This window comes from Rhinolophus ferrumequinum, chromosome 20 (genome assembly GCF_004115265.2).
Source record: "Rhinolophus ferrumequinum isolate MPI-CBG mRhiFer1 chromosome 20, mRhiFer1_v1.p, whole genome shotgun sequence".
NCBI classification, from domain to species: domain Eukaryota; kingdom Metazoa; phylum Chordata; class Mammalia; order Chiroptera; family Rhinolophidae; genus Rhinolophus; species Rhinolophus ferrumequinum.
The window spans coordinates 37,668,806-37,695,681 of NC_046303.1; the positions used below are offsets into that span (position 1 = coordinate 37,668,806).

Genomic DNA, 26,876 nt, shown 5'->3' on the forward strand with positions numbered 1-26,876 from the left:
TTAAAAATGCAATTGTTTGTTCTGGATGGAATAGTTATTGAATTTTGTTTTATTTAGAATCCTAAAATTGACAGTTTTTCAGAGAGAGGACACAAACCAGACAACATCAAAGGGAATCTGGAGTTCAATGATGTTCATTTTTCTTATCCAGCTCGAGCTAATGTCAAGGTACTGTAAGTTGTATTTATAGGAACTCCTCACTCAGATTCAGTGTTTAATCATCTTAAAGAATCTAAAGTCTCTAATGTTTTGATATTTATATGCTTTTTCCTTTGGTGGTTATATTCCCTTACTTCATACTTTTTTTTCAAATTTAAAATTAAATCAAACAACTCCCCTTTTAGGTTTTTGTTTGTGAAGTGTGTTCTTTTTCTCTCTTTGCCCTCACAGATCTTGAAGGGTCTGAACCTGAAGGTTCAGAGCGGGCAGACGGTGGCTCTGGTTGGGAACAGCGGCTGTGGGAAAAGCACAACAGTCCAGCTCATTCAGAGGCTCTATGACCCTGATGAGGGTATGGTAAGTGGGAAGAAACAAGTTCTCCAAAGGGGGAAGCTGGGTATCAATTAGCCCTTTGAAATTGTTTTTTAGTAACAAATTTGCATGTGAATACAATTTTGGTAAAAGGACTGTGGAATTACAATGACTCTGGATGATGCATTCAAACCCTTAGGCTGGTTTAACAAAAAGATACAAGATGATAAAAGCCAAAGAAGCTAGACAATGTTGTTTTCTGTTCCGACTAAGCTTTCCATCATCACTAAATCACTGGAAAATAGTCATTCAAACCACTGAGAAGATTATTTTCAGTGAGTTATTGGGTTTGGTCAGAAATATTCCATATCGAAATTGTTGACAACCTGGTAATCAGGGGCACAAGAAATCTTATGACAGTAATTAACTTCATCAGAGACAGTTGAGTTTTCTTAAATGTTGGAATAGCTAAAGAGGAAAGTCTCTTAAGAAACTTCTGGGGACAAGGGGAAAGTAATAGCCTAGGGTATATATAATGTTTGCCTCTTAAAAATTTTGTTATAAATTCAAACTTACAGAGAAGTTGCAAGCAGGGAATTCAGATACTCACTTCACCCAAATTTACTAATTTTTTATATTTCAGCCCACTTGCTTTATTGTCCTCTCTGCCTCCTAGTGTGTGTGTGTACATAATACACACATACACACACACACACACACACACACACACACTTTTTTTTCTGAACCTTTGAGAGCAAGTTAAGGACACCAGGCCCCTTGACTCCTACATAGTTCAGAATATATTTTCTAAGAAGGACATTCTCTTATATGACAAAGCAATTATCAAAATCAGTAATTTAACACTAATACAATACTAGTCCACAGTATATATTCACATTTCTTCATCTGTACCAACTTTGGGACATCGCGTTTGCCTGATATTAAAATGTATTATTATGAAAACAGAAGATCACAAGTTGCAAAGAAAAAGAAAAAAAAACATTAAAAAGCATTGAGATAAAACAAAGATTACAAGAATGAATATACAATTTTCTAGGGTACACAAATTATTTATTTATTTAATAAAATTAAAAAACATTCTTGGAAAAATCTGATATTACTAAGGAGGAACATAGACCCACCCTCATTTACTAAAGCAAACTCAAGTTTGGTTCAAGTGTAAACATTTTTCTTTATTTAATAAAACAAACAAACAAAAACAACTTAGCAAAATACTAACCATTGAGGATACCCATTTGAAAATCCTTTTTGTTTTTTTCCCCTTTCTTCCACCTCCCACCTCCACTTCAAGCCCTTGTTTCTCAGTCTAGTTGTGTAGGACACTGCTCCCTGGCCCTGGCCCATGTCATGCCCCACAGCAGCTCACCGCAGCCCAGCTCCAGGGAGAGCTGTTGTTCACAATCTTAGCTGTAGAGGGCGCAGCTCACTGGCCCATGTTTGAATCGAACTGGTGACTTTGATGTTAGGAGCACGGCGCTCCAACCACCTGAGCCACCGGGTGGGCCCCTTGAAAATATCTTATATTTAAAATTATTAGTGGGCTAACACATTTTCTAAGAACATATACATGTCAGCAGAGAAAGAAGTCTTCAGAAATTCTCTAACATGGAGATATTCATGGTCCACATCATGATTTAACTATTTTCTGCTACTAAAACAGCAGAAGAAATGCTCAGTGGTGTAGTTGATTAATTCAATTTTCCCTCAAAACCACTCACTAATAAAAATAGTAAAACTATAATAAAAGAAAGCAATAAATTGAAATAAATAAATGATTTATGATACATATGGGAAAAATATTATATTTAAAATTTGAGAAATTACAGTTGACCCTTGAACAACACAGGTTTTGTCTATGCAGGTCCATTTATATGCAGATTTTTTCAATAAATAGTGTAATGTATTTCCTCTTCCTTATGATTTTCCTAATAACATTTTCTTTTCTCTAGACTACTTTATTGTAAGAATACAGTATATAATACATATGAAATATGTGTTAATTGACTGTTTATGTTAATAATAGGCTATTAGTAGTTAAGGTTTTGGGGAGTCAAAAATTATAGGCAGGTTTTTGACTGTGTGGGGGTTCGGTGCCGGTACCTCCCACATTGTTCAAGTGTCAACTGTAATAAGAATCTAAAATAGGGTATGAATGTGCATTTCTACAATAAATATAGATTTGTAAAAAGTTTCAAGAAATATTCAGCCTTACATATAAATATATACAAGTGAAAACAAATATAACCTACCACCTCATACCTATTATTAGAAAAAAACAGATTAAAATGATAAAACCCAGAGCTAGTAAATTACAATGAAGCAGATGTATTTTATATATTCCTGCTGACATTGTAAATTATTAAAATCTTTTTAGTGGATTGTCTATCCAACCTCTGTTCAGCAAATAATAAATGCCACCAGACACCAGTCATTGTGCAGGGAGGCATATATATATATATGAAAAAATAAATCATACTTTTCAACCTGGTAATTCTCTACTTCTGCAATGATTGTCCTTCCTTGTTCCTTGAAGGAAACTAAATGCCCAGCAGGTAGGAACTGCTAAAGTAAATTATGGTATGTTACATATAATAAAACATCATAATGCCATTAAAATAATATGTAGACTAGGTAGGTAACTGGACATTTTTATTCAAATTTAACAATGGTAAACAAAAATAATAGCGTGCCAAAAATATATAACCCAATATCATTTATAGAAAATTATCCATTCATGAAAAAACTATATATGTAAGGTGATAAATATCAAAAGAAAGCATATGCTTTTTATTTTCATTCTTTCACATTGCTGTTTATTTTCAATTCTCATTTCTAACCACTGAAATAAGTTAAATATTAACTAAGACTGTTTTCATAACAAATGAAAGAGTCTTGATGCTTTAGATATCAGAAGGTTTGAAATATTTAATGAAAGTCTTTTTTTTTTCCAGATTAACATCGATGGGCAGGATATTAGGACCTTTAATGTAAGGTATCTAAGGGAAATAATTGGAGTGGTGAGTCAGGAGCCAGTGCTATTTTCTACCACAATTGCTGAAAATATTCGTTATGGCCGTGGAAATGTAACTATGGATGAGATAAAGAAAGCTGTCAAAGAAGCCAATGCCTATGAGTTTATTATGAAATTACCACAGGTAAAGGTTTTATTAGTGTCGTTGCCCTCAAAATTAGAATTTCACCTCATGTGACTGAGTTCTTCTTTCAAAGGTTAAGCTAATAATATTTGAGATGCAAAGTTGTCCAACTTTGCTAGGTAAGACCCATGAATTATTCATTTGGAGGTTTAAGGAGTATAGCTGGGCACATATATCATATACAATTTTATACAAAGTATGAGTCAGTAGTTTTTTAAAAGTCAGTATTCATTTATTATAACTTATGACTCATTGCGATAGCCAAAAGGAAGCACCATGTTGTCTTCCTGAACTTCGAGATGCCGTAGCCTTTTCTACTCAAATCACTTGAAGAGCTCCTCCATGTTTTCTATTGTAGAAATTTGACACCCTGGTTGGAGAGAGAGGGGCCCAGCTGAGTGGTGGACAGAAACAGAGAATCGCCATTGCTCGGGCCCTGGTTCGCAACCCCAAGATCCTTCTGCTGGATGAGGCCACATCAGCGTTGGACTCTGAGAGTGAAGCTGAGGTCCAGGCAGCCCTGGATAAGGTCAGTAGACACTAAATACCTGAAGGATCAGCAAATTGAAACTTTTTGAAAATTCCTGCCAATGCTTTGGGAGTCTACATTGAAAAACATAAACATAAGAGCAAATGAAACTCTCTTGTGGGGCTTTACTGATTTCTCCTTTCTGTTAGGTCACATGGCAGAAATGGGTGGCCCATTAAGTGGCTTGCTTTGACCAAAATGAAGTAAGCTGAAATCCAGTCCTACGTAAAGAGCCACTTATGTTTGTTTTTTTCTTGCACGTAGGCCATGCTTTGATCCAAAGTAGTTGTCTAAAAATGTACCCAAAAAATCTGGTTACCTACACGCTGTCCAGCTGAAAAACAGTCAAAATACTTGCCTTATTTTGTAGGCACTAGCATCATCTTTATCTATTCATGAAGGCAAATGGATGCTTTTCTGGAAATAAAGCTTAGTTATGTGTTTGTCTAACGCTGTAAAAAAGCCACACATTTTAAGGATGCTGAGCTCATGTGCCTTGCTTAGATATTTCTAAATTTCACACTATCATCTTTAAGCTGAAGCATCAGAAATGCCTTATGTTGGGACACTTTTGGTGTCAGTGCAGATGTCATCTCTAATAAGAACATCAGAGTTTAAAAACCAGAGTCAGATGACACCATATAAATGGATTTCAAACACATAAATATCATAATTATATTTGATTTGAGAAAGTTTAGTAATAAAATGTGCAAATTACTGAACAGGTCCTATCCAAACTATCTCTTGTAATTTTAGAGACAAGCTGTATGAACCTTGTTTTCTCAGGAAAATTTATACCTGAATCCTAAGTAAACACAACTGCCATGTGTTCTATAAATTGTATAATTAATCAATGCTTCCTGGTTTATCAGATTGATATTTTGGTTCATCTTACATAATTTAATTTAATGATGATTAAAGAGCCAATGAAAATTATTCCTCACAAATTCTTACACTTACTTTCTTACTTTCATGTACATAAAGTCTCAATATTAAGGAACCAAGATATAATATACAGGAAACTGGCATTTGGTTGGTTAATTAGAAGTGATTTAAAGAAGAAATCATTAAAAATGTATAAATTAAACAACTAATTTTAACTTAAAACATATAAATGGGCATTCATGTGTCAACATAGACTTCTTAAGCATAAAGTCAGGAGGATAAGAGAAATATTTATGGGGAAAAAAAGTCCCATTCAACCTTAGGACCCAGGGCTGAATGCTTTCTAGGATACAAATATTCGATATATTTGCCCTTGCTGTGCTAAAAGAACAGAATTATTAGAGATATTGTTTTTCATAATATGGATCCTGCATGTAGCCTTGCAAGGTTTAACTCATATTTGGACAAATTACATCACTCAATTTTAGCAATCTGTGTTTTCTAGAATCATGGCCCACTCTACAGATGATAACCTTTTGCATATCAATTTTTTAAAAAGCTGATGAATCGCTCATCATTTTTTAAAAACGCCATGAAAAGCCATTAGTAGCTTGGGGTGAGGGTTAAGAGCATGGGCTTCGGTGCCAGACAGGCTGAGGTTGGAGTCCTGGCTCTGTCCCTTTCTAGCTGCGTGACCTTGGACAAATTAACTAACCCCTCCATGCCTGAGATACCACAGAAGTAATTTGGGAGAGGGGGAGAAATAATGTCATAGGATGATTGAAAAGACTGAATGAGTTACTGTATGTAAAGTTATTAGTGCATGCTTTGCACACGGGAAACTCTTGATATTCTTAGCTACTATTATTGTTATATTGATTCCCATTACCATGATTACCATTATAAACTTTATTGCTAAATCAGTTATTTATTGCTGCATAACAAACCATCTCAAATTCAGACATAAAACAAATAAGTCTGTAGATTGGCTGGATGGATGTTCTGCTGTGTTGCACTTGAGCATATGGCTGTATTTACCTGGAAGGCTGACTTAGCTAAAATGATCCAAATGGCCTCTTTCACCTGCTGGTTGTTGGCTGGGCATCTCATGTGGCTTCTGATGCTCGTACTTATATAATAGGCTAACATGGCTTCTTGACACCGTCCAGGCCAGTACCCAGAGGCAGAAGCTATAAGACATCTAGAGGCTTAGACTCCAGAACTCACATAATGTCACTTTCACCAGTTTCTGTTGGTCACAGCAAGTCACAAGACTAGCCCAGATTGAGGGAGGGAGGAGGCAGATTCCGCCTCCTGATGGCTGAGCTGTAAAGTATCTGCGACCATATTCTTTCACAGCACGCCCTCTGCTACAGTTATTTACATTCTCCTACATACAAAATAAATTCACCTCTTCCCACGACCCTCAAAATTTTCATACATGTTGACATCTTAGAGTTATGACATCAGGATTGAAATCCAGTTTCTGAAGATCTGTATATGGTCCAGATATGGATGAGGTTCTTCGTGTTAAGCTCATTTTGATCCAGAGACCTATGAACTAAAGAGATAAGTTATTTTCCACACATACACCCAACATATAATGGTGCCGGAGGGGCAAGATAATCATAATAGACGTTCCTGTTCAAAAAGGAGAAGAACAGGAAGCACATAGCAGTTACTGTGTTTCCCCAAAAATAAGACCTAGCCAGACAATCAGCTCTAATGTATCTTTTGGAGCAAAATTTGATATAAGACCCGGTATTATATTATATTACATTACATTATATTATATTATATTATATTATATTATATTATATTATACTCAGTCTTATACTATAGTAAAATAAGACCTGGTATTATATATTACATTATATCATATCATATCATATCATATCATATCATATCATATCATATCATATCATATCATATCATACTAAGATCCAGTCTTATAGTAAAATAAGACTGGGTCTTATATTAATTTTTGGTCCAAAAGATGCATTAGAGCTGATTGTCCAGCTAGGTCTTATTTTGCGGGAAACACGGTACTAGTCCATAGCAATTCTGAAATGCAGTCAGTTGCATGATGCCAGTTACCCCACTGCTCCAGGGAAAAGGAATGTTCCTTGATTAATGCCCAATTCTGCCCCCTAGTAGTGGGTGCCCCAGTCCATTGTTCTACTTGGTTTTGGGCTCCGTGCTCTGGGCTCTTGGATCCTCCTTCTGAGAGGTCTTCCCTTTTCCAAAAGAAATGGCTTGCATCTGCAGCTGAGTAGCTTTCTAATAGAAATTTCGTACTCAGAGGCCTCTTTACATTTTGAATTTTCTCAGTCTCTTTTAGTCCAAGCTGATAGACTCTTGTAAAGACTTTGTTTGCTTAGAATCTGACAGTGGTTCACTTAAGCCACCAAAGTTACATCCACAATTTTTTTCAGGAGAAGTCTCTCTCTACTTTGGGCTACATGTGAAACTGCTGTGAGAAAACCCTTACTAAAGGGTCTTAGAAGCCCTTTTGTGTAGCTGAGAGTGTCTATCAGAATCTGTTTTAAATCTTTCAGAGATTTTAACCAAAAAAACCTTATGCCCACACCCTGATTTGATCTTTGACCTCATTTCACTGGATGACTAACAGTTCATTTTCCAACCCAGCAAGTACTGGGTCTTCTATGTTGCCTCTAAATTCACCTTGAAAATAGTGAATTAGATCATCATTCTCTTCCCATACTTTTTATCATATACAGCCAGTGGAATCCAACTGGCACTTTCAACATTCTGTTTTAGAGATCTCTGGAACCTCCTTGGCTAAATGTACAAGTTCATTAGATAAAATATCTTTCTTCCCAGTTACTGAAGGAAACATTTTCCCCCAATTATTCCAAGGTTACATAACACAAGTCACCTTCTTTCCAAGCTCCAATAGCAATATCCTTACTTTTCTTCCAGGCTCCAGTAATAATATTTTCACTTCCCTTCAGCCACTGACTACCACTCAGATCGCAATCCCAAAGATTTTTGTTACAGTAGCATTCCAATCTAATCACCAATGTCAGTATCAGTTTCTTTAAGCCAGAACTTAGTGGTTTGGCTGGCGTGGTTCCTCTGTTGGTTTTGCCTAGTCTCACTCAGGCAGCTACTTTTAGCTCAGGGTTAGCTGAGCTGGAACGTTCAAGATGGCCTCATCGTGTTCCTGGCAGTTGCCTGAAGGAGCTGGGTTCACCTCCATGAGGCTTCTCATCCTCCAATAGCCTAGACAAGCTTTCTTTCACTGTGGATTTAAGGTAGCATTCAAAGATGGTAAACTGTAAGGCCTCTTGAAGCCTAGGTTCCAGAAATGACACAAGCGTCAATTTTTTCACATTCTTCTGTGATCAAAATAAATCACATGGCCTGCCCAGATTTGAAGAGGTGGAGAAATAGACTCCCTCTGTGGATGGGAGTGGTTGCATAGTGTTTGTAGCCATATTTATACTCTACCATAGTTGCTATGAATAGTTTATAATCTACCTAATTGACTCCATACTTTGCAGAAGAGTTAAATCGATATATTTTGCAGACAAATCATCTTTGAAAGGGAAATCCTTCATTACTGTACTCCCTACACTGATTCTAGTTGGTCAATTGGCCAGACATTCTAAGTTACAAACCAACTTTCTTCTAACAATGAAAAGTTGAATTTTGTAATTTATCTTTCCTCTGAATAGCATAAGAACATACCACTATTATAGCTATTGTCATCCCTCCTTGATTACTTATCATAGAAGAATAATATTTTCCTTTTCTGGATTCTTTATACATTTATCAGTACCTCTCACATGGCACCAACTTATTGTAGTTAGCCATTTATTTATATGCCTTCTCTTTCCTGAAAGGAATAAACAGCCTAAGAGGCAATATTAATAAATGATTCATATTTGTATCTCTATAACACTTAATCCAGTGCCTTGTGCATAGTAGAGCCTAAATAAATATTACCAGGGTCCAGCTCATTGAGATAATACATGTTTATAGTAAAAAAAAAAAAAAAATTAATGACCGTATCACCTTTTGACTTAATAGATAGCAACTATTTATCAAAATAAATAAAAGGTTTTTCAATATAAGATCTTGAATACAAAAGCAAATTTGATATTTTGATTTTCTAGAGAAAGTCAATATCCACAAAGTTTTATACCTACATGCATTCTCCTACTCATAGTGTTACCATAGAGGAGGGGGGAAGAAAAGAATCAAAAGATAGCCTCCATGGTGATTTTATGAAAGGATTCCAGAAGGTTTCATTTTATGCTTTTTTCCCTCCAGAAGTTCCAGAAGGCTAATGGGATAGTACTCCCTTTGTTTGGATTTTTCATCCCTGCACATCTAGTACAAGGTCCAAATGTCTTAATAGGTGGTGTCCTTGAATCTAGGATATTTATTTGTCAATGTCTTGTCATCATTGGGGTGTCTGAGAGATCTGAAATGTCTCTCTGTGTCAAATCCCTACTCTGGCCAAAATTTCTTGGTCAAGGTTGATAGTTGCTAACTTTTAAATTCACAGATAATATACTTTGTTTTTCCTGCACATCAGTCACTCAATCACATATCTGATTCTAATTCCTCTGGGTTTTGTATTTTCTTTTTTGTATTGACATAGCACCAACCTGTTATTATCACAATGATAACGTAGTCACTGTTAGCGATCCACTCATCACTTTTTGTATTATGACTATAATTAGATTGATCAAACTCTTTCCCATGTGGCTTATCATGCATGGACTAAGCCATGCAACCTCCACATCAGTAAATGTTTATGAATGCTTCTTTGGGGCCTATACACTAAAAATCAAAGAATAGTCTTAAATGTTGCCCAGTAGGGCTGTGCTCAAGTCCCTCTTTTTATGGTTTAACTCTTATGTTTAAACAAACACAGTTGATTCCTCTAGTTATTTTAGAGTAAGGACTGAAGTAGAAACACCACATTATCTTTTTGCAGGTGATTATGTGAGTATCTCAATACCATTGATTATATAATCCATTTTACCTATTGCTAGGTAATGCCATATTTATCATTTACTAATTCTTAAATGTTTTATAGCTATATTTCTGGACTCTCTGTTTTGTTCTATTGCTCAAACTGCCTGTTCATGTGATAGCGTCCCCTGGATTTTACTGTTTTAATTGCTGTGGCTTTTTATGATTTAATATGTGGTGGAGCTAGTCCACTCTCATTAACTTTTTCAGAATTTTAATGACTGCTCTTTTTTTAATTGAGTTATAATTCATATACCGTAAAGTTCACCCTTTTATAATGTACAATTGATTGGTTTGTAGTGAATCACAAGGTTTTGCAACCATCACCACTATCTAATTGCAGAATATTTTCATCACCCCAAAAGGAAACCTTGTCCCCATGAGCAGTTACTCCCCATCCCACACTCACCTTTGCCCCTGGCGACCACTTATCTGCTTTCTGTCTCCATGGATTTGCCTATTCTGGACATTTCATATAAATCAAATCATACAATGCATGGTCTTTTGTGACTGGCTTTTTTCACTTAGTGTACTGTTTTCAAGGTCATCCATGCTGAAATATGCATCAGAATGCCATTCCTTTTTATAGTGCATTAATATTCCATTGTATGGAAATAGCACATTCTCTTTATCCTTGGATCAACTGATGAACATTTGGGTTGTTCCCACTTTTTGGCTATTATGAATCTAGCCTCTTGTTTTTAATTTATATGTTTAACTACTTAGGTGAATTAGGCTATACTCTAATAACCGTCCTAATGATGAGGTTTTATTGCCTCAGAGTAGGAGTGGTCCTAAGAAGCTATTAACCTAATAGAGTTAATGAATATCAAAAAGAGTAACCATTATTAATGACATAACATGAATAATTTGATGAGCATTTTCCAGGGTTTAGAAGCCCATTCATAAACCCACCAAGCCAACATGTGTGTTCAGTGAACTACTTAGAGGGGTGATTTTAGAATTTAGCGTTCATAAAAAGTCATCTGGGGCATATATTTAAAATCGAACTTACTGGCCCCACTCCAGAGATTGTGATTCAGATGGTCTTTGAACCGTGCAGATTCCAAGGGACATTTTCACCTAAACTGTTGGCATGCAGTCCATCAGAATTACAGGTAAAATCAGGCACTTCAAAAGAAACCTGACAGAAGTGCTCTGGAGAAGGCTGTATGTGGCAACAACCCCCGTCACATGTTTCTCAAGTTTCTAGCATGCCATATAACTCAGAACTAGGGCTCCTCAGACAAGTATGAAAACACTTGAGAAGGGTTAACCCTTTTCTTGTGTTTCTTGAGTAAAGACTGACACTATTTAGGCTCCCAGGGTTATCCTCACACTGAAGGGACTGGCCTCCTATCTGGTACAGCACGCAAGTCTCACCTTTCATAGCTGAATGATTCCTTTGTGCCCTAATCACATCGGGAGGGTAAGCTACTGTCTCATCAATCGCAAACATGTCCCTCCAAGTGCTTATTTGCGCAAGTTAACTGACAGTGCGCCAGCCTCGTAAACCTGCCGCTCCACATGTTTCTCCTGTTCGCCTTTAGGCCAGAGAAGGCAGGACCACCATTGTGATCGCACACCGATTGTCTACAATCCGAAACGCAGATGTCATTGCCGGGTTTGAGAATGGAGCCATCGCGGAGCAAGGAAGCCACAGTGAACTGATGAAGAAGAAAGGGCTGTATTTCAAGCTTGTCAACATGCAGGTATCCACTTCCCAGGAAGTGTGGAAGTGTGTCTGCTGTGTGCTCCTCAGCACTGGATTCTTCACATTATTAAAATGTCATGCAGCTAACGCCATACCCAGGAATAAGAAGTATTCAGGAAGATGCCTAAAAGTATACATTTGAGACTTTAATTCAGAACCAGTGAAAGAATCCTGAAAGAGAGAAAGGCAAGAGAGGAAGAAAATAAAGGAAAATGCCCAAAACCTTTTGAACTTATTCCGTAGGACAGAGATTCTTAATTGTCCCGGGGAACGCGATCAAACAGGTTTTTCCACAGTGCTATTAGGGAGGATCAGAGTGGTGGTAGGAGAAAGAGGACAATGCCAGAATCACTAGTGCTTGGGAGATGTTCTATGTGATTTTAAAATGCTTCCTAGGTGATCCTAATAAAATCAATGGCTCTAGGAAGTGAATACAGGCATCCCTCAGAGATATTGCGGGTTCGGTTCCAGACGACCGCAATAAAGTGAGTATCACAATGAAGCGAGTGGTAATCTTTTTGGTGATGGAGAGTCTTGCCATCAATTTGTAAAAAATGCACCATCTGTGAAGCATGATAAAGTGATGTGCGATGAAATGAGGCATGCCTGTAGTTTGTTTTTCTTTAACAAAAAAATTTTTCACTCAAGTTCCTAAAACAGGTGATATCTATAATTATTGGTTTTTCTTATTGAACAAGACATTTTATCATACTTACTCACTTGAGCAAATTTGCAAAATATATACCCTAAAACATTTTATCCTATAAACATGATTCTTATATTTATAAAGGTATATGCATTTGCTTAGCTATAAGTGTAACTCATATGTACATAAATTTTTTGTTCTTTTCCCTTAACATTTCAGATCTACATCATGCAAATACTACCATTTTAATGGTTACTCAGAAGCCCATTATATTAATGTGTAATAAATTGTTCAGGCATTTCTCTAAAATTGGATACTAGGTTTGTTTCCAGTATTTCCCTATTATAAATATCACCTTTGGAGCACATGTGGGTCAAAAACAAAAGTTGTCAAAAATTGGCTTCGTTTTCTGACAAGTAACTTAACTCCTCTTACCCTGTTTTCACATTTGAAATACTAAACCTACCATATGAGGTTGTTATAAGGTTAAGAAATAAGGACCTGAATATACTAAGAAAAATACTTCAAAAGGATGAATTTTAAGGTATGTGAATTATGTCTCAATAAGGCTATTTCATTTTTAAAGAGAAGCACCTGACACAAAAATAGATGCATGAGAAATGATTGTTATTGAAATTTGCAAAGTCCCCAGAGTGAAAATACCAAATGAAATGATACAAAGTTTTATCATTCTTGCCTCAATTTGCCAGAGAATGTTCTCCAGTAGGAGGGGATTAATCATAGTATTTTTGCTAATTCCTTCTGTATGGCCTAGCCATCACAGGGTCTCTATAATTTCACGTGTGTGTGTGTGTGTGTGTGTGTGTGTGTGTGTGTATACATATATATAATAAAATGTTCCTTTAATTCAGTTTTAATTTTCATTTCATTAATGGTTACTAAGACTTTCTGGTTTTGCTTATGATGACATGTTGGATCCTCAAATGAGGTAACCACTTTCTCTTTTGGCTGGCCTATTTCTGTGCCCCTGAAAGAATGACCTTTCACTCCCCTTGGGACTTAGGCTGGGAGACTGCCAAAGGGATAAGGACAGCTCTGACCTTTCTATATCGTGTTCCCTAAGCTTTCTTTCCAGGAAAAAGTGGTACGATTAAAGACTGAATAGTGGCCTGGTGTGATAGAAAAGGCCTGCCACCAATTAAGTGATGGCTTTGGGTAACCCACTGGGTTTGGGTGTCCTCATCTGTTAAATGAGCGGAGCCTGCAATAAGATGACCACTGACGTTTCTGCCAGCTACGGCATTCTATGATTCTTAGGCCCTTTGAACTTCACTGTGATACCCACACCTTTCCCACTTGTGGTTTGGGTTTTGCCTTACCTTTTACTTGTTGGTGCTGTTGGAGAGATGGAGGAAAGAGCCACAGTGAGCCTGAGGGTTTACTAAATGCTCAAGCAATTGCTGCTTCCTTTTTCCTCAAACTCCAAAGACCAACCTAGTGTTAATATAACCTCGTCTTGGTTTTTGTTTCTAAGCAGGTCAATCACTGCTTTTCCATTAGTTGGCTCTTAGTTGTTTCTTTTAACTGTACGTTAATTTTTTTCAGATCATAAATGTAATGCATTATTTTTTAAAATCAAAGCATTTTTAAAAATCCAAACATGAACATCTTAGAAATTTGAAAGTCCCCTGTAACCCAAACTTCTGCTGACAGCTATTTGGTATTTATTTTCCATCTTTGCTAGCCTAGAAGAGTTAAATAGTATCTCCATATTTCCTTAATTATTCATGAGATTGAGCATGTTTTCACATGTCCATCAGCCATTTGTATTTTTTCCTCTGTGAAAGAATCTTTTCCTATCTTATCTTAGTCCTTTTTGGGGGGTTTGGGCTGTTTATAAATTTCTTATTGATTTGTAAGAACTTGCATAAAAAGAAAATATGCTTTTCTCTTGAATGTATTGGAAATATATTTTCTACTTTGTTCTGTTAATTTCACTTTGTTGTTCGTGTGGCTAACATAAAAAAAGTTTTTAAAGGGTATGTAAGTAATTACTTTTTTTTTTTCCATGCTTTCAGGATTTGGGGTTACTCTTAGGATATTCACCCATATTTCCTTTCAATATTTATTGTTTTTACAATTAAATATTTGAGCCAGCTTAAGTATATTCAAGTGTAAGAATTGAGGGCTATTGGTTTTAAATATACTTTTTATCACCTGGTGAAAAGAGCCATCTTGGCTTTGGAGCTCAATGACGTCAGTACCCACTAAGTGAGAGCTTTAGGTAAGGCACACAAAAAATATTATGAAAGAGAGGGGGATGTAATGTTCATCTGATCATAGGAGAAGGCTAAAATTAGAATGGGCTTAATGGAAGAAGTAACTATCCATTGAGATGGACTCCTTAATAGCATGGATGAGATTATACAAGAAGGAAAAGATAAAGGGAGGCATTCATGAGAGGTGGTCCAATTTGAATTGCCATGAACTAAATTTTTGAGGAGCCAAGCTTGAACATGTGGTGAAGAGCTGTGGAAGGTTTTTCAGCTGGGGTGTGATTTGAGCAGAGCTGCCTTGTAGGAAAACGCATCTGGTAGCAGTGTGGGAGTTGATGGACATGAGGATGCAGGCATCAGTTACAAGACTGAGTCTTTAGGTTAGGTTTCGTTGGGATATGATATTGTATAAAACAGTTCCAATTATAAGCAAACAAGGAAGTCCACCAAGCAGAACATACATATCTTTGTAGTGTGGTTCAAGTCACATGGGCAATATTCAGTTAGATGCTGAAAGTACAAGTGGAAAGCTAGGATAAGATAATATGCAGAGTATAAGATAATATGACAGTGTACTATGGGTGTAGCAAGGCATTAGCCATAGGATTGGGTAGGGCAACAGGACCTGACAGGGAAAAGCAAGAACAAGACAGTACTACAAAGCCTGAGGTCCTGGACAAACCATTAGGATAGGTACTCAGACATAGAGGAAGCAAACAGGGAACCAGATTCAACGTTAGACCCTCTAGCAAGATAGGCTTGACATTCTCTCAGCTGGCATTAAGCTAGGTACCCTTAAATTACCCTTTCCTCCCCTTTAAGAAGAGAATTGATCCCAAAGCTGGCAATGAGGCTGAGCCTGCAGGATGGGTCACCTGTGGTAAGGTGTGATTTTAAGCAGCAGTAGGAGGAAAACAGATGATTATACTCAGCCAATCAAGGAAAGCAGTTTAATTGCCGCCTGTGGGGGAGTGACCTTGTTTGTAGGTTTAAAAGTGAACCCTTGGTAATGCTTCTCTTTGTTCTTCTTTCCTTTTCCTGGTGATAATGCCTTGTTCTCTGGCGTTTTACATATTGAGGAAATTTCTACATACCTGCTGAATGATGAAGAATTGCCTTTAGTTTTTACAAAATACTTTTATACTCTAATTTTCATATTGTTCAAATTGAATTTAACCTTTCTGTCCTTTTTAACCTTTTAAACTTCCGTATGTTGATATACTTCTTCACAGTTTTCCAGCTAACTTTGATTAAAACGCTGTTGTGGAATCTAAAGGTCTTGACACATGTAATATTGAAAATGGCTTTATGGTTCTAAACTTGGAGTTTACCTAGATCTGGACACACACACACACACACACACACACACACACACACACACACACACTTTGACATTGTGTTCTTTCAGACATCAGGAAACCAGATCCAGTCAGAAGAATTTGAAGTTCAACTAAATGATGAAAAAGCTGCCACCGGTATGGCCCCAAATGGCTGTAAATCCCTATGTAGGAATTCTACTCATAAAAGCCTTAGGAATTCACGAAGGTATCAGAATGGCCTTGATGTGGAAACTGATGAACTTGTAAGTTGTTTTCAATTAAATTAAATTTTTTATTGTATACTTTTGCTGTTGAAATTCTTAGCATTGCAAGCATATTTCAGGCACAGATGATTACTATGAGCTGCTTTTCTTGAAAAAAGGAAATTTCAGATTTTAAATGTATTTGACAATGAATTAATAAAATCATTTCCAATTTAAAATGGATTTCCAATGGAAAAAAAAGATTCAAAAACTTAGTCTTTGTGCTAGATGCTTAAAATTAAAATTAGATATTTCATTTATCTTTGAGATCCAGAGTTAAATACAGGTATACCTCAGAGATATTGCAGGTTTGGTTCCAGACCACTGGGAGTTGTACTCTTTTTAAAGGTGGAGGGTCTTGCCTTCAATTTGTTAAAAAAAAAAAAAAAAAAACAGGCAACATCAGTGAAGTGTAATAAAGCAAAGTGCAATAAAATGAGGTATGCCTGTAAGACTAGTCTAAAGAGGCCCTGATATCTGCATACTCTATCAGGTAGGATTACATTTGATCACCTATACTAGGAAACCCAGAATAATACAGGTTTAAGCAAATTAAGAGTTTTATTTCTTTTTCAAATAAAAAAATCTTGGATGTGAGAAACCAAGGGCTAGAATGGTGGCTCCATAGTGAACAAAGATTCAGGCTCCTTTCATCTTTATTCTCTCTATCCTGGCATGTCATTTCCATCTTCAATGATATAAAATATCTCCTGAAGTTCCAGCCATCACATCCATGTTCCAAGCAGCAGGAAGAAACAAAGGGATTTTCTAGAAGTCCCACACAATACTTTTACTTACATGTCATTGACAATAACTTAATTACATGGCCATACCTAGCTATAAGGGAGGGTACAAAATTGAATCTTTTTGCTGTGTGCATTGCCACTCTGAATTAGATTGGATTTCTCTTGCTTAGAAAAAGAAGAGAATGGCCAGAGATAGCAAAATTATGCATTCTTTAACTTTTGTTACCTGAAGACTTGGGATATTATTAATTCAAGTTAGCAGAAACTTTTATAATGAAGACGGAATCCATTCCTAAAAAAGATATTTTCTTATTTCAAGAAATGGTCTGAGAATACATTTTGATGTTATTTATTGATAAAGGCTGAGTTTATTTTTACTCTTGTGTTAGCCTGAAGAAACTAATCTTACTGAGAGTTCATTGAATCTGGTTTTCTCCGACCATAATATTATTTACTGCAGACATTACAAGGGCTCTCTTTAAGGTTTCAATCTTGGTATATTCACAGAAAGAAGAATATCAATTGTAGTATGTGGAGCTGAATTACCACAAGTAAGATACAGTTTCCCCCTTCTTGGCTATGGAAGAATCTACTTTTCAATTCCTCATTTACCTTGAGAGTCATGCTGCTAAATCTTTAAAGTCTGGTATTTTCGACATACACTTCTCTTGGAGAAATGCACAGTGAAGAGAGGGAGGCAGAAAATGCCACAGTCAATAACGTTGTCCTAAGTACCATCATAGTGGGATAAACAGTGCGCCCAAGGGAAGGGAGACATTAAGTCTGATTAGAGGGACCTGGGAAGACCTGTTTGTGTGAGTTGAATAGCAGCCAGAGAAAGGGCTCATTTATCAGGCTGGAGACCAGGACTTGAGGATAATGTTAATTAGGGGGGGAAAAAAACCCACCAAAATACAGAGAAAATTGGTGGTTTGAAAAAAGAGGGCTGAGTAGAACCTACTCCTACGTTTTCCGTTTCATAGAGACACAAACATGACCTACTTAAATGATGGCATGGCTGTGGGATTCCGTAGGCAGCTCTTATATCCGGTTTGATGTTAAACTATCTCTACAGTCAGAATAGTTTCCGTTATGTGACCTGAGTCCTCCGTGCTTGACCAGACATTGAGTTCAACATTTGCTAAGAATCTGATATGTGCCAGGCATTGGACTAGTTTCTAGGGATATGAAGATGTAGTTTTCACCTTTAAAAAGCTCACATAGTAGAAAAGGACACATGTAAACAAACGAAAGAATTAAAAAAAGAAAAAACCAAGCTAAGCTATGCGATAAGAGAAGTCTGCACAGGGAATAGTGATAAGAGAAAAGGGGCATAATTTGGTTTTGTGAGTTGAACATATCACAGAAAAGGCAGCATTGGGCAGGGTTCTGGGGGTGAGGAGACCAGTCCCATGTTCCAAGGCCTCATAATGGTCTCCTACATTTGTAGGGACATTTATCCATCTATGCACAGGTATTGTCTCATTTGAAACCCAACGTCATCCCTGAGCTGTGTTGGGACTTAAACTCTAGGGTATTTTGTGCCCAGACCCTGCTTCTGCTCACTCTGCTGAAGCTGGAATAGAAATGGACTGATCACTCCATGAAGATTGCTTCTTGGGTGAACAGTCATACTCAGCTTGTGCTATGGAATCACTGAACATTGTTGACATTTTATAATCTCCTGTCCTTCTCCCTAGTACACAGGTTACTGTAGACTGGTCATTCTCTGCAGCTGGTTTGCAAGGTCCTTGAGGGTGATGCCATGTCTCTTCTACTCCGGTAACTGTTGCATTATCACCAGTCTATCCCGATATGTTCCAGGATGAAAATGTGCCACCGGTGTCTTTTCTGAAGGTCTTGAAACTGAATAAAACAGAATGGCCCTACTTCGTGGTGGGAACAGTATGTGCCATTGCCAACGGGGCACTTCAGCCAGCATTTTCAGTGATATTCTCAGAGATGATAGCGGTAAGTTTGACGACATCACTTAACAGCTTGAATTCAATCAGTTCCTCGTTAAATCAGGTCTCATGCCAATCTTAACCACTGAGTCCATCTGGGAGTAAAGCAGCCTCAAAATTAAGCCAAAGTTTTTAATTCCCGTTAGAGGAAAATTGTGAGGCTAAAGCAAAAGTCACCTTTTGAACCATTCCAAGTTATGACACAAATTATAAACTGTAAAATCAATGAAGGAGGCATTCTAACGAGTTCTCTTCATGTGGGTGAAACGGGTGTAAGGCAATGATCTCCAGCCCATCTGTGGAGAGGAGATGCATGTCTCACAGGAAGGCTGGGAGAGGGTAGAGGAAGGAAGAGTTTTAAGTCACAGCATCAACAAGGCCCGGCTCCGGGCACAGACTGGCCTCACTCCTTAATAGTTGTGCAAACTTGGGTGGAATGCTTTCCCTTTCTGCACCTCAGTTTCTTCATCTATAAAATAAAACCACCACATAGGATGACTGAGGATGAAAAGAGATTATATGGATAACTATTTGGAAAGCATCTAAGAGAACCTCATAGTAAGTATTCAAAATATCATAGCCACCAAATCATTATTTTAGCAATTCTTCCAAGGCTCGGGGAATCTGAGACTAGGAAAGAAAACTCATACTATCCAATTGTTCAATTCATCGGGGGGATATTCATAGGAAGTTGTCAGAAATATCTCAGGCTCCATAAAACCCAACATTTATATTCTATAACCTTCATCAACCTCGAACATTATTGGAGAGATTTTCTTGTTAAAGATGAATTATTCTGCATCATGTTAAGAGTTTGTTATGCTTGTGACATTGGACATTGGTCTGCAATTAAGACCTCGAGCCCAAAAATAAATAAATTAGAAAGGCCCCTCCAAAATGTTTCTAAATTAACAAATAAAGCAATCTTTGGTTCTTTTGCAATTCAAAAGCTATGTGGACTGTATATTTTCGGGTATCTCCTGTGTGCCAAACACTGTTCTAGGCACTGGCGATATATAACAGGAAACAAAATAAACCAAGTCCTGCTCTCAAACACTGTACTTTCTATTGAGATGGACACACAACTGCAAAGCAAAACAAAACAAAATGCATAATGTATCAAGGAGGTAATAAGTGTTTTAAAAGCAGGACCGGGCAATGCAGGGGCTGGAGATGGGGGTGCCGTGTCATGTAGGGTGGTCAGGAGAGGTCTGTCTGGTCAGAGGCTGGGGCTGGGCGCAGAGAGGAGTTCAGGCAGAGGGAACAGTGAGTGCAGAGGAAGAGGGACAAACACCAAAATGTGCAACCACACACAATCCATGTGCAGTATTTCAACCTGTGTTCATAACCACATACTGTAGTCCTCAAATCCAGAGACAGGAAGTAGAATGGAGGTTCCTAGAAGGCTGGGGTGGGGGTGGCGGGCAATGGTGAGTCACTGTTTAACAGATACAGAATTTTGTTTGGGATGATGAAAATATTTTGGAGACAGAAGTTTGTCCAACATTGTGAATGTACTTGATGCCACTGACTTGTATCCTTAAAAATGGTAAATGTTACGTTAAGCATATTTTACCACAATAAAAAAATAATACACATATCTCAAAGCTTAGTTTTTAAAATGCGATGCTTAAGTCACTATTTATGGGAGAAATAAACAAGGGTCTTGGTAATCCAAGTGGGTGTTTTAAATGCTCTTTTGTAGATTTTTGGACCAGGGGATGAGGAGGTGAAGCAACACAAGTGCAACATGATCTCATTGCTGTTTTTAGGTCTGGGAATTATTTCTTTTTTTACGTTCTTCCTTCAGGTAGGTACCTGTGATTTGGACTTCTCATCAAGTCTAGATTCAATTAGAGGATATAGATTAATTATCTATTAATTAAATTTTAACTATTTATTAATACGGACTGATTAATTATCAAATCTTAGAGTAAAATGAATTGCAATCACAATTGGCCCCAGGGCTTTTCAAAAAAATTAAATTAAGTTGAAAGGAAAGTTTTGAAAAAGAAACCTATTTAGCGTGGTTGAGAAGCCAGAACTGGACACGTTTAAAGTTTTTGGTTTTATGATTTGATTATATACAAATGATTTAGCAGGGCATGAAGTTTAAGTGGGGACTTTTAATTAGTATTTGGTCACAGACTTGAATAGTTGATTAATATATAAGTAATGGAAAAATCAATGTGAATATACCCACTTGTGTCAGAGTACTAGTGATGATCAAAAAGGACAAGCGCTTTTGTTGTCACCCAGGGCTTTACGTTTGGGAAAGCTGGCGAGATCCTCACCACAAGGCTTCGGTCAATGGCTTTTAAAGCGATGCTAAGACAGGTAGGTGTGTGCCCTGGAGAATGCCTTCTGTTAGGATTTCTGTCATTTGAAGCCTTTTCCTGTTCCTTTTGGTGTGCTGTAGTTCATGTTGTTCCACCTTCTCCAGCTTGGGGTATTCATGCATGGACTGTTCAGGGCCCTGCAAATTGTCCCGGCCCTGCAAATTGTCCCGGCCCTTCAATATCCAAAGACCTCTCAGGGTTTTCATGCGAGCAGACTTCATGTAGGTAGCAGTTGGGCTCACTGTGTGACTAACTCTATCCATGTGGAGACTACCATTTCAAGAACCCGTATGTCTTCTTTGGAATCTATGCAGGCCCTGGTGAGTCATTTGAGACTCCAGGACACCTTTAAACAAAGGGAAAGGTGGTGGCTAGTGTTCATGTACCACGCTGGACCATACTAAGGATAGGGTTTCCCAAATGGTGGTAACTGAGTTTTGCTTCTGTCTTTGTTGAGTTCTGTTTTCACATTAATTCACCGGTTAATTCACTAGTTATTTCCTACTATGTCCCAGACAGTGCGCTGGTAGCTGGAACTAGAAAATACATCGTCTGTCCTCTTGGGAAGTTCAGTCTAGTGCAGGACATGTGGGGAAATATGCAAACCCAAATTCTCTCCTTTTACAGAAAAGGCTTCATAGACAGCCAGAATAGTACTCAACCACTCGACAGGATTACATTCCTGTTCCTAAAAGGGCACGTAGCAGGTTATCATATTTTAGCAAATCTGAGTTTACAAACGTTTTCCCGGTAGCTTTTAAATGGTTGCTATGTAGGGAGAAATATTTTACGTTTATGAAACTAAAAGTTGCTGTGGATGGGTAGCTTATCATTAAAATCGTATCTAAGATACACTCTTTTCCTTTTTATTTAAACAAAACAAAAACATGGTGAAAAACCAGGGCTGATTTTCTGATGCCTGGAATTTGTAAGAAAGAGCCACACCCTGCACAGCTCCAGCGCCCTTTATGAGACACACCACCGTATCGGGGAAGAAGTGTCCGTAGTCCTTGCTGTGAGGATTGGGGGATGGAATGCCCATGTGCTCCCACAACGTCAGGCCAACCTGGCAGGGAGCACAGCCGCCATCTGGATAAGCTCTACCCCACCCCATCAGTGGTGCTGTCCTGGTCACAGCAGAGCAGCACCTGGGCTTGGATCCTGACAGACTCCAAGCGTGTGTGCTCAGGGCTGGGACCAGAGCTCTATGCTGCTTGTGAGGGCTCCCCAAAACTCCACTCCCCACGTTAAGTGTGGCTCTTTCCTCAGCATTGAGGGTGTGGGAGGTTTCATCTAATTTTCTTTGCTTGTTTTAATTTTGAAGTAATTTAAAGGTATATTTTTGTGCCGTAGGACATGAGCTGGTTTGATGACCATAAAAACAGTACTGGTGCACTTTCGACAAGACTTGCATCTGACGCCTCCCAAGTACAAGGAGTATGTAGACTATACTATTTTTCTTTACCATAGTGTTAAATAAACGTATGACATCGCTGCATCCATTCAGTTGCTTTCAGCTGGAAATAACAGAAAACTCAAACTGGTCTAAATATTTAATAAAGAGGAAGGGTAAACATCAGGGTTGATTGATCCACTGGCTCAAAAATGTCACAGAGGACCCAGGCTCCTTTTGTGTGGCTGTGAGTGGCTTTCAGTGCTCAGCACTGGCTTCATCCTAAGGCTTGTTCCCTCATGGACCTACAATGGCTGCAGCAGCTACCGGAGCGACATGCTTCCTTGTCCCCCACCCAGGAAAAGAGAGCGCACACCTGTACTTCAAACACCAAACAAACACCCTTCCCTTAAATCTGATTTGGGCGAATTGGGATCACATGGCTTACCCTGAACCAATGTGATCATTCATCATAATTCTTACAGATACAAAACGCTCATCTTGGAGAAATTATCCAAAGAATTATCTTAAAAGATGAGTCTTTTTTTTTTAATATATAAATGTCACTATCAAAAAAGTAGAAAAATCCTAGAGGTAAGAGTAATGAGTAGTGAAGAAAACTGGGATAGAATACATGAAATAAATGAAAACTTGCCCTGTGCTTACCAATAACTGAGCCAATAACTGTCTCTGGGAAATGCCGGGCTCTCTCTGGCTTGGGCCCCCACCCCTGGAACTGAGGTCTGTTCCTGTGAAGCTCACGGTGTCCTCACAACACAGGAGGGCAGACAGTCCACTGCAGTGTCCACTCCAACAGCCCTGTTTTCTGAGCGGTACAAATAGTCATGTATGGTGACGTATGCTTTATAGTGGAAGGTCTCTTAGGATAGGGACCCTGTGTAACAGATGGTCTCTCGGAGTACGTAACATTTCCCTCTTACACATTTGAAGCAAACAGTCTTTAAAATGACCAGAGTACCCAGGGGTTGGTTTTCTCTGTAAACGTTGCTTTGGTGAAGAAGGGCGTGTGCCCCAAAGCAGAGCAGCTGATTACTCGGTTCTGTAATGCTGAGTATGCTCAAGTGGGCAGGAAAGGAATGAGAGGTGAAAGACATGAACGGAGGAAAACCTGCAGAGCCTCATGAGTTAAGCACCAGTGTCTTGGTTGTATTGTAATGAAAGGGAACAAATGTGAGCGCGGGCTCCAAACACGCTCATCATTCTGACCAGGAAACCTAAAGCTGCAGCTCGTGGATTTGCCACTTCAAACACAACTGCCTCTCTGCTTTTGCTCTTCCAGGCCACGGGGACCAGGTTGGCTTTAATTGCACAGAATACAGCCAACCTTGGAACTGGTATTATCATATCATTTATCTACGGTTGGCAATTAACCCTTTTGCTGCTTGCGGTTGTTCCAATTATTGCTGTGTCAGGAATTGTGGAAATGAAAATGTTGTCTGGAAATGCCAAAAAAGATAAAAAAGAACTGGAAACTGCTGGAAAGGTGGGTCAAATAAGGCTTCACTTAGTATAAGTGTTGTTTTTAGACATGTGTTTTATTTGAATTATTTACTACCACATGCATGTTTTTAATAATTGTGTGTGCTCACTGAAACTAACAATTGTCAACACTGTGCAGTATACTGTGCATACTGTATTAACAATACCTAGAACTTGAACATGGAATCACGTAAAACTTTTAGCCTATAGAAAGCACTGAACGTCCAGTTAGTATAAAGAATTTCCTAATTTCCTAAGTTCATTTTCCTGTTCCTTCATATCCTGATGCCATTGTTAGGACAAATGTCACCCCTATTTTACAGATAAGGAGTCCTTAAGGCAGAGAATGTGAGTTGTTCAAGGTAGGATATTTGCTGGTACTTCAGAATTTTCTTGGCTGTGATTTCTATAATTGAGGTGGGCAGCCACCAGATGGCAGTAATGCTTCCATTTATGGTTCTAACTATATGGCAATAGGGCAAAACACTTAACTTGGGCCTTACTATGTGCCAATTATTGTTCTAAGTATTTATATGCACCAACTCATTGTATTCTTCTCAGTAATACTATAAGGCAGATACTGTGTTTCCCCGAAAATAAGACCTAGCCAAACAATCCGCTCTAATGCGTTTTTTGGAGCAAAATTTAATATAAGACCGAGTCTTATTTTGCTATAAGACCAGGTCTTATGCAATATGATAAAAGACCAGGTATTATGCAACATAACATAAGACTGGGTCTTATTTTACTATAAGACTGGGTCTTATATTAATTTTTGCTCCAAAAGATGCATTAGAGCTGATTGTCTGGCGAGGTGTAATTTTCGGAAAAACAGGGTACTAATGTTATACCAATTTTATAAATGTGGAACCTGAGAATCAAACAAGTCAAAGGCATGGTTGTCTTTGACTATGCAGCCCTTTTATATCTGTTTAAATGTATATAAATCTATGCAGCTCTTTTATATCTTTTAAATGTATGTAAATCTACATATACAAAGAGTGCCAAAAAATATATACACATTTTAAAAAAGGAAAAAAAACTATTAAAATTGTAATACTCGATATATACCAATAACAAAAGAGAAATGCGAATCATGTGCATACATTGTTTTGGTACCCCTGGTATTTTATTTACATGCACATGCATTTAAATGTTTAAATGTAGGTTACAGCCAGGAAATTTTTTACTACTATTTATGAAAATATTATCCTTTATTGAAACATTAGGAAAGAAAGCAGTAAATGAATATAAATTGGGATATAGTTTCTATAACACAACACTTTGCAAAGCCCTTTCACAGACATTTCTGCTACTGGCCTTTGCTCCAGTTATGTCAGATGGGGCAGATAGCATTTCCACCTCACAGAGAAGAAAGCATTCAGAGGTTGACTTGCTCCAGATATGTGCATGTAAGGGATGAGATTAGAATTCCAACCAAGCATATTTCCACTAAACCAATCATATCCAATGAAATCCTTGCCCTTTCGCTCTTACCCAGCATCAGCTAAGTTCCATGCAGTGCTAGTCTCATCCCCAGGTTTCTATCAGAATTGCTTCCTGCTCGGGTTCACCCTGCATCCTCTCCCGGAGTCAGAGATCTCTAGGACAGTGCATGGTTCCCAGACTTAAGAAGCTTGAGTGTCCAAAGTTCTTACAGATCCTCTTGGCTCCTGGCTGTAGGGACTTTAGGGTATCATTTCCTTGACTTCGTTTGTCACTACAGGGTGCTGAAAAACACCCTGTAGTTTTGTTTCCTATCTCCTTCTGAACCCTGCTTCTTTTCACATTTCAGAAGGGAAAATCGCCAGTAGGTAGAATGAAGATAAATTTTTCTTAGCCTAGTTACATGAAAGAAAACATATTGACTCTAGTTAAAATAATAATCTTAACTCGAATAAAAATGGCTAATAACACTGAAAGTTGCCAGAATTTTGGCAGGAGTAAAGCAGTTAGTATTGAGCAATAGGGCAAACCAAACACCTTGGGTTATTAGTCTTGGCCTTGCTACTCCCAGTGTGTGATACTGGAGAAGGTCCCCAACTGCTCTGATCCTCACTTTCTGCTTTTATGAAATTAGAAATTGTACCAGATAATGTCCCAAGTTCTTTTCAGCTAATAAATACTTTGTCATTCTAGGGATCAAAGAATGAATGACCAGTTTGAAATTAATTTTAGTACGGTACCTACTTGACCCCAATAAAAATTTTTTAAAAAATTGAGAGTTTGGAAATTTTAAATGTTAATTATCAGCAATTCAGTGATAGTTCAATATTGTTTACTTAGTCAACTCTTGATTAAAACAGAATGAGGGTTAGAAAGAAGTCTTGGAAAACTCCCCACGTCACTGCTTTTACAAAATGAAAAGTTCTCATTTATTTGGGTGCAGATTAATCATGGTTAAAGTACCCTGGGATTTGGGGTATCTTCCCGTTTTCATTTTTCAGAAAGGGTTTGGTAATGAGGGTATTGATTGCTTGCCTGTGAAGGGGGCTGGAGAAGCCGCATACAAATCCTCTTGACTCAGGCTCTGCCTAATTACTGACTTTAAGGGCCTGCTGACGCTAACCCTCAAAGCAGTTAACCCACGACAAGAAAATCAAGAGTTAAATGAAAAGTCATTAATAACTAGCTCCTTCTTGTGTAAATTACAAAGCAGGGAGAGCAGAATAGCATAGTGGGTT

General features: G+C 37.9%; 1 protein-coding gene across 2 annotated transcripts in view; it reads left to right on the forward strand.

Moving 5' to 3' along the window:
• The window catches only part of ABCB4 (ATP binding cassette subfamily B member 4), a 72,433-nt gene that overhangs the window by 24,335 nt on the left and 21,222 nt on the right, over positions 1–26,876 (forward strand). For both annotated transcript variants that reach the window (XM_033087998.1, XM_033087999.1), the window contains 11 exons: positions 58–168; positions 391–516; positions 3,444–3,647; positions 4,006–4,176; positions 11,622–11,783; positions 16,077–16,250; positions 18,821–18,967; positions 20,666–20,770; positions 21,220–21,297; positions 22,653–22,736; positions 23,993–24,196. In XM_033087998.1, coding sequence (XP_032943889.1) covers positions 58–168; positions 391–516; positions 3,444–3,647; positions 4,006–4,176; positions 11,622–11,783; positions 16,077–16,250; positions 18,821–18,967; positions 20,666–20,770; positions 21,220–21,297; positions 22,653–22,736; positions 23,993–24,196 — 1,566 coding nt within the window. The remainder of the gene's footprint in view (positions 1–57; positions 169–390; positions 517–3,443; positions 3,648–4,005; positions 4,177–11,621; positions 11,784–16,076; positions 16,251–18,820; positions 18,968–20,665; positions 20,771–21,219; positions 21,298–22,652; positions 22,737–23,992; positions 24,197–26,876) is intronic.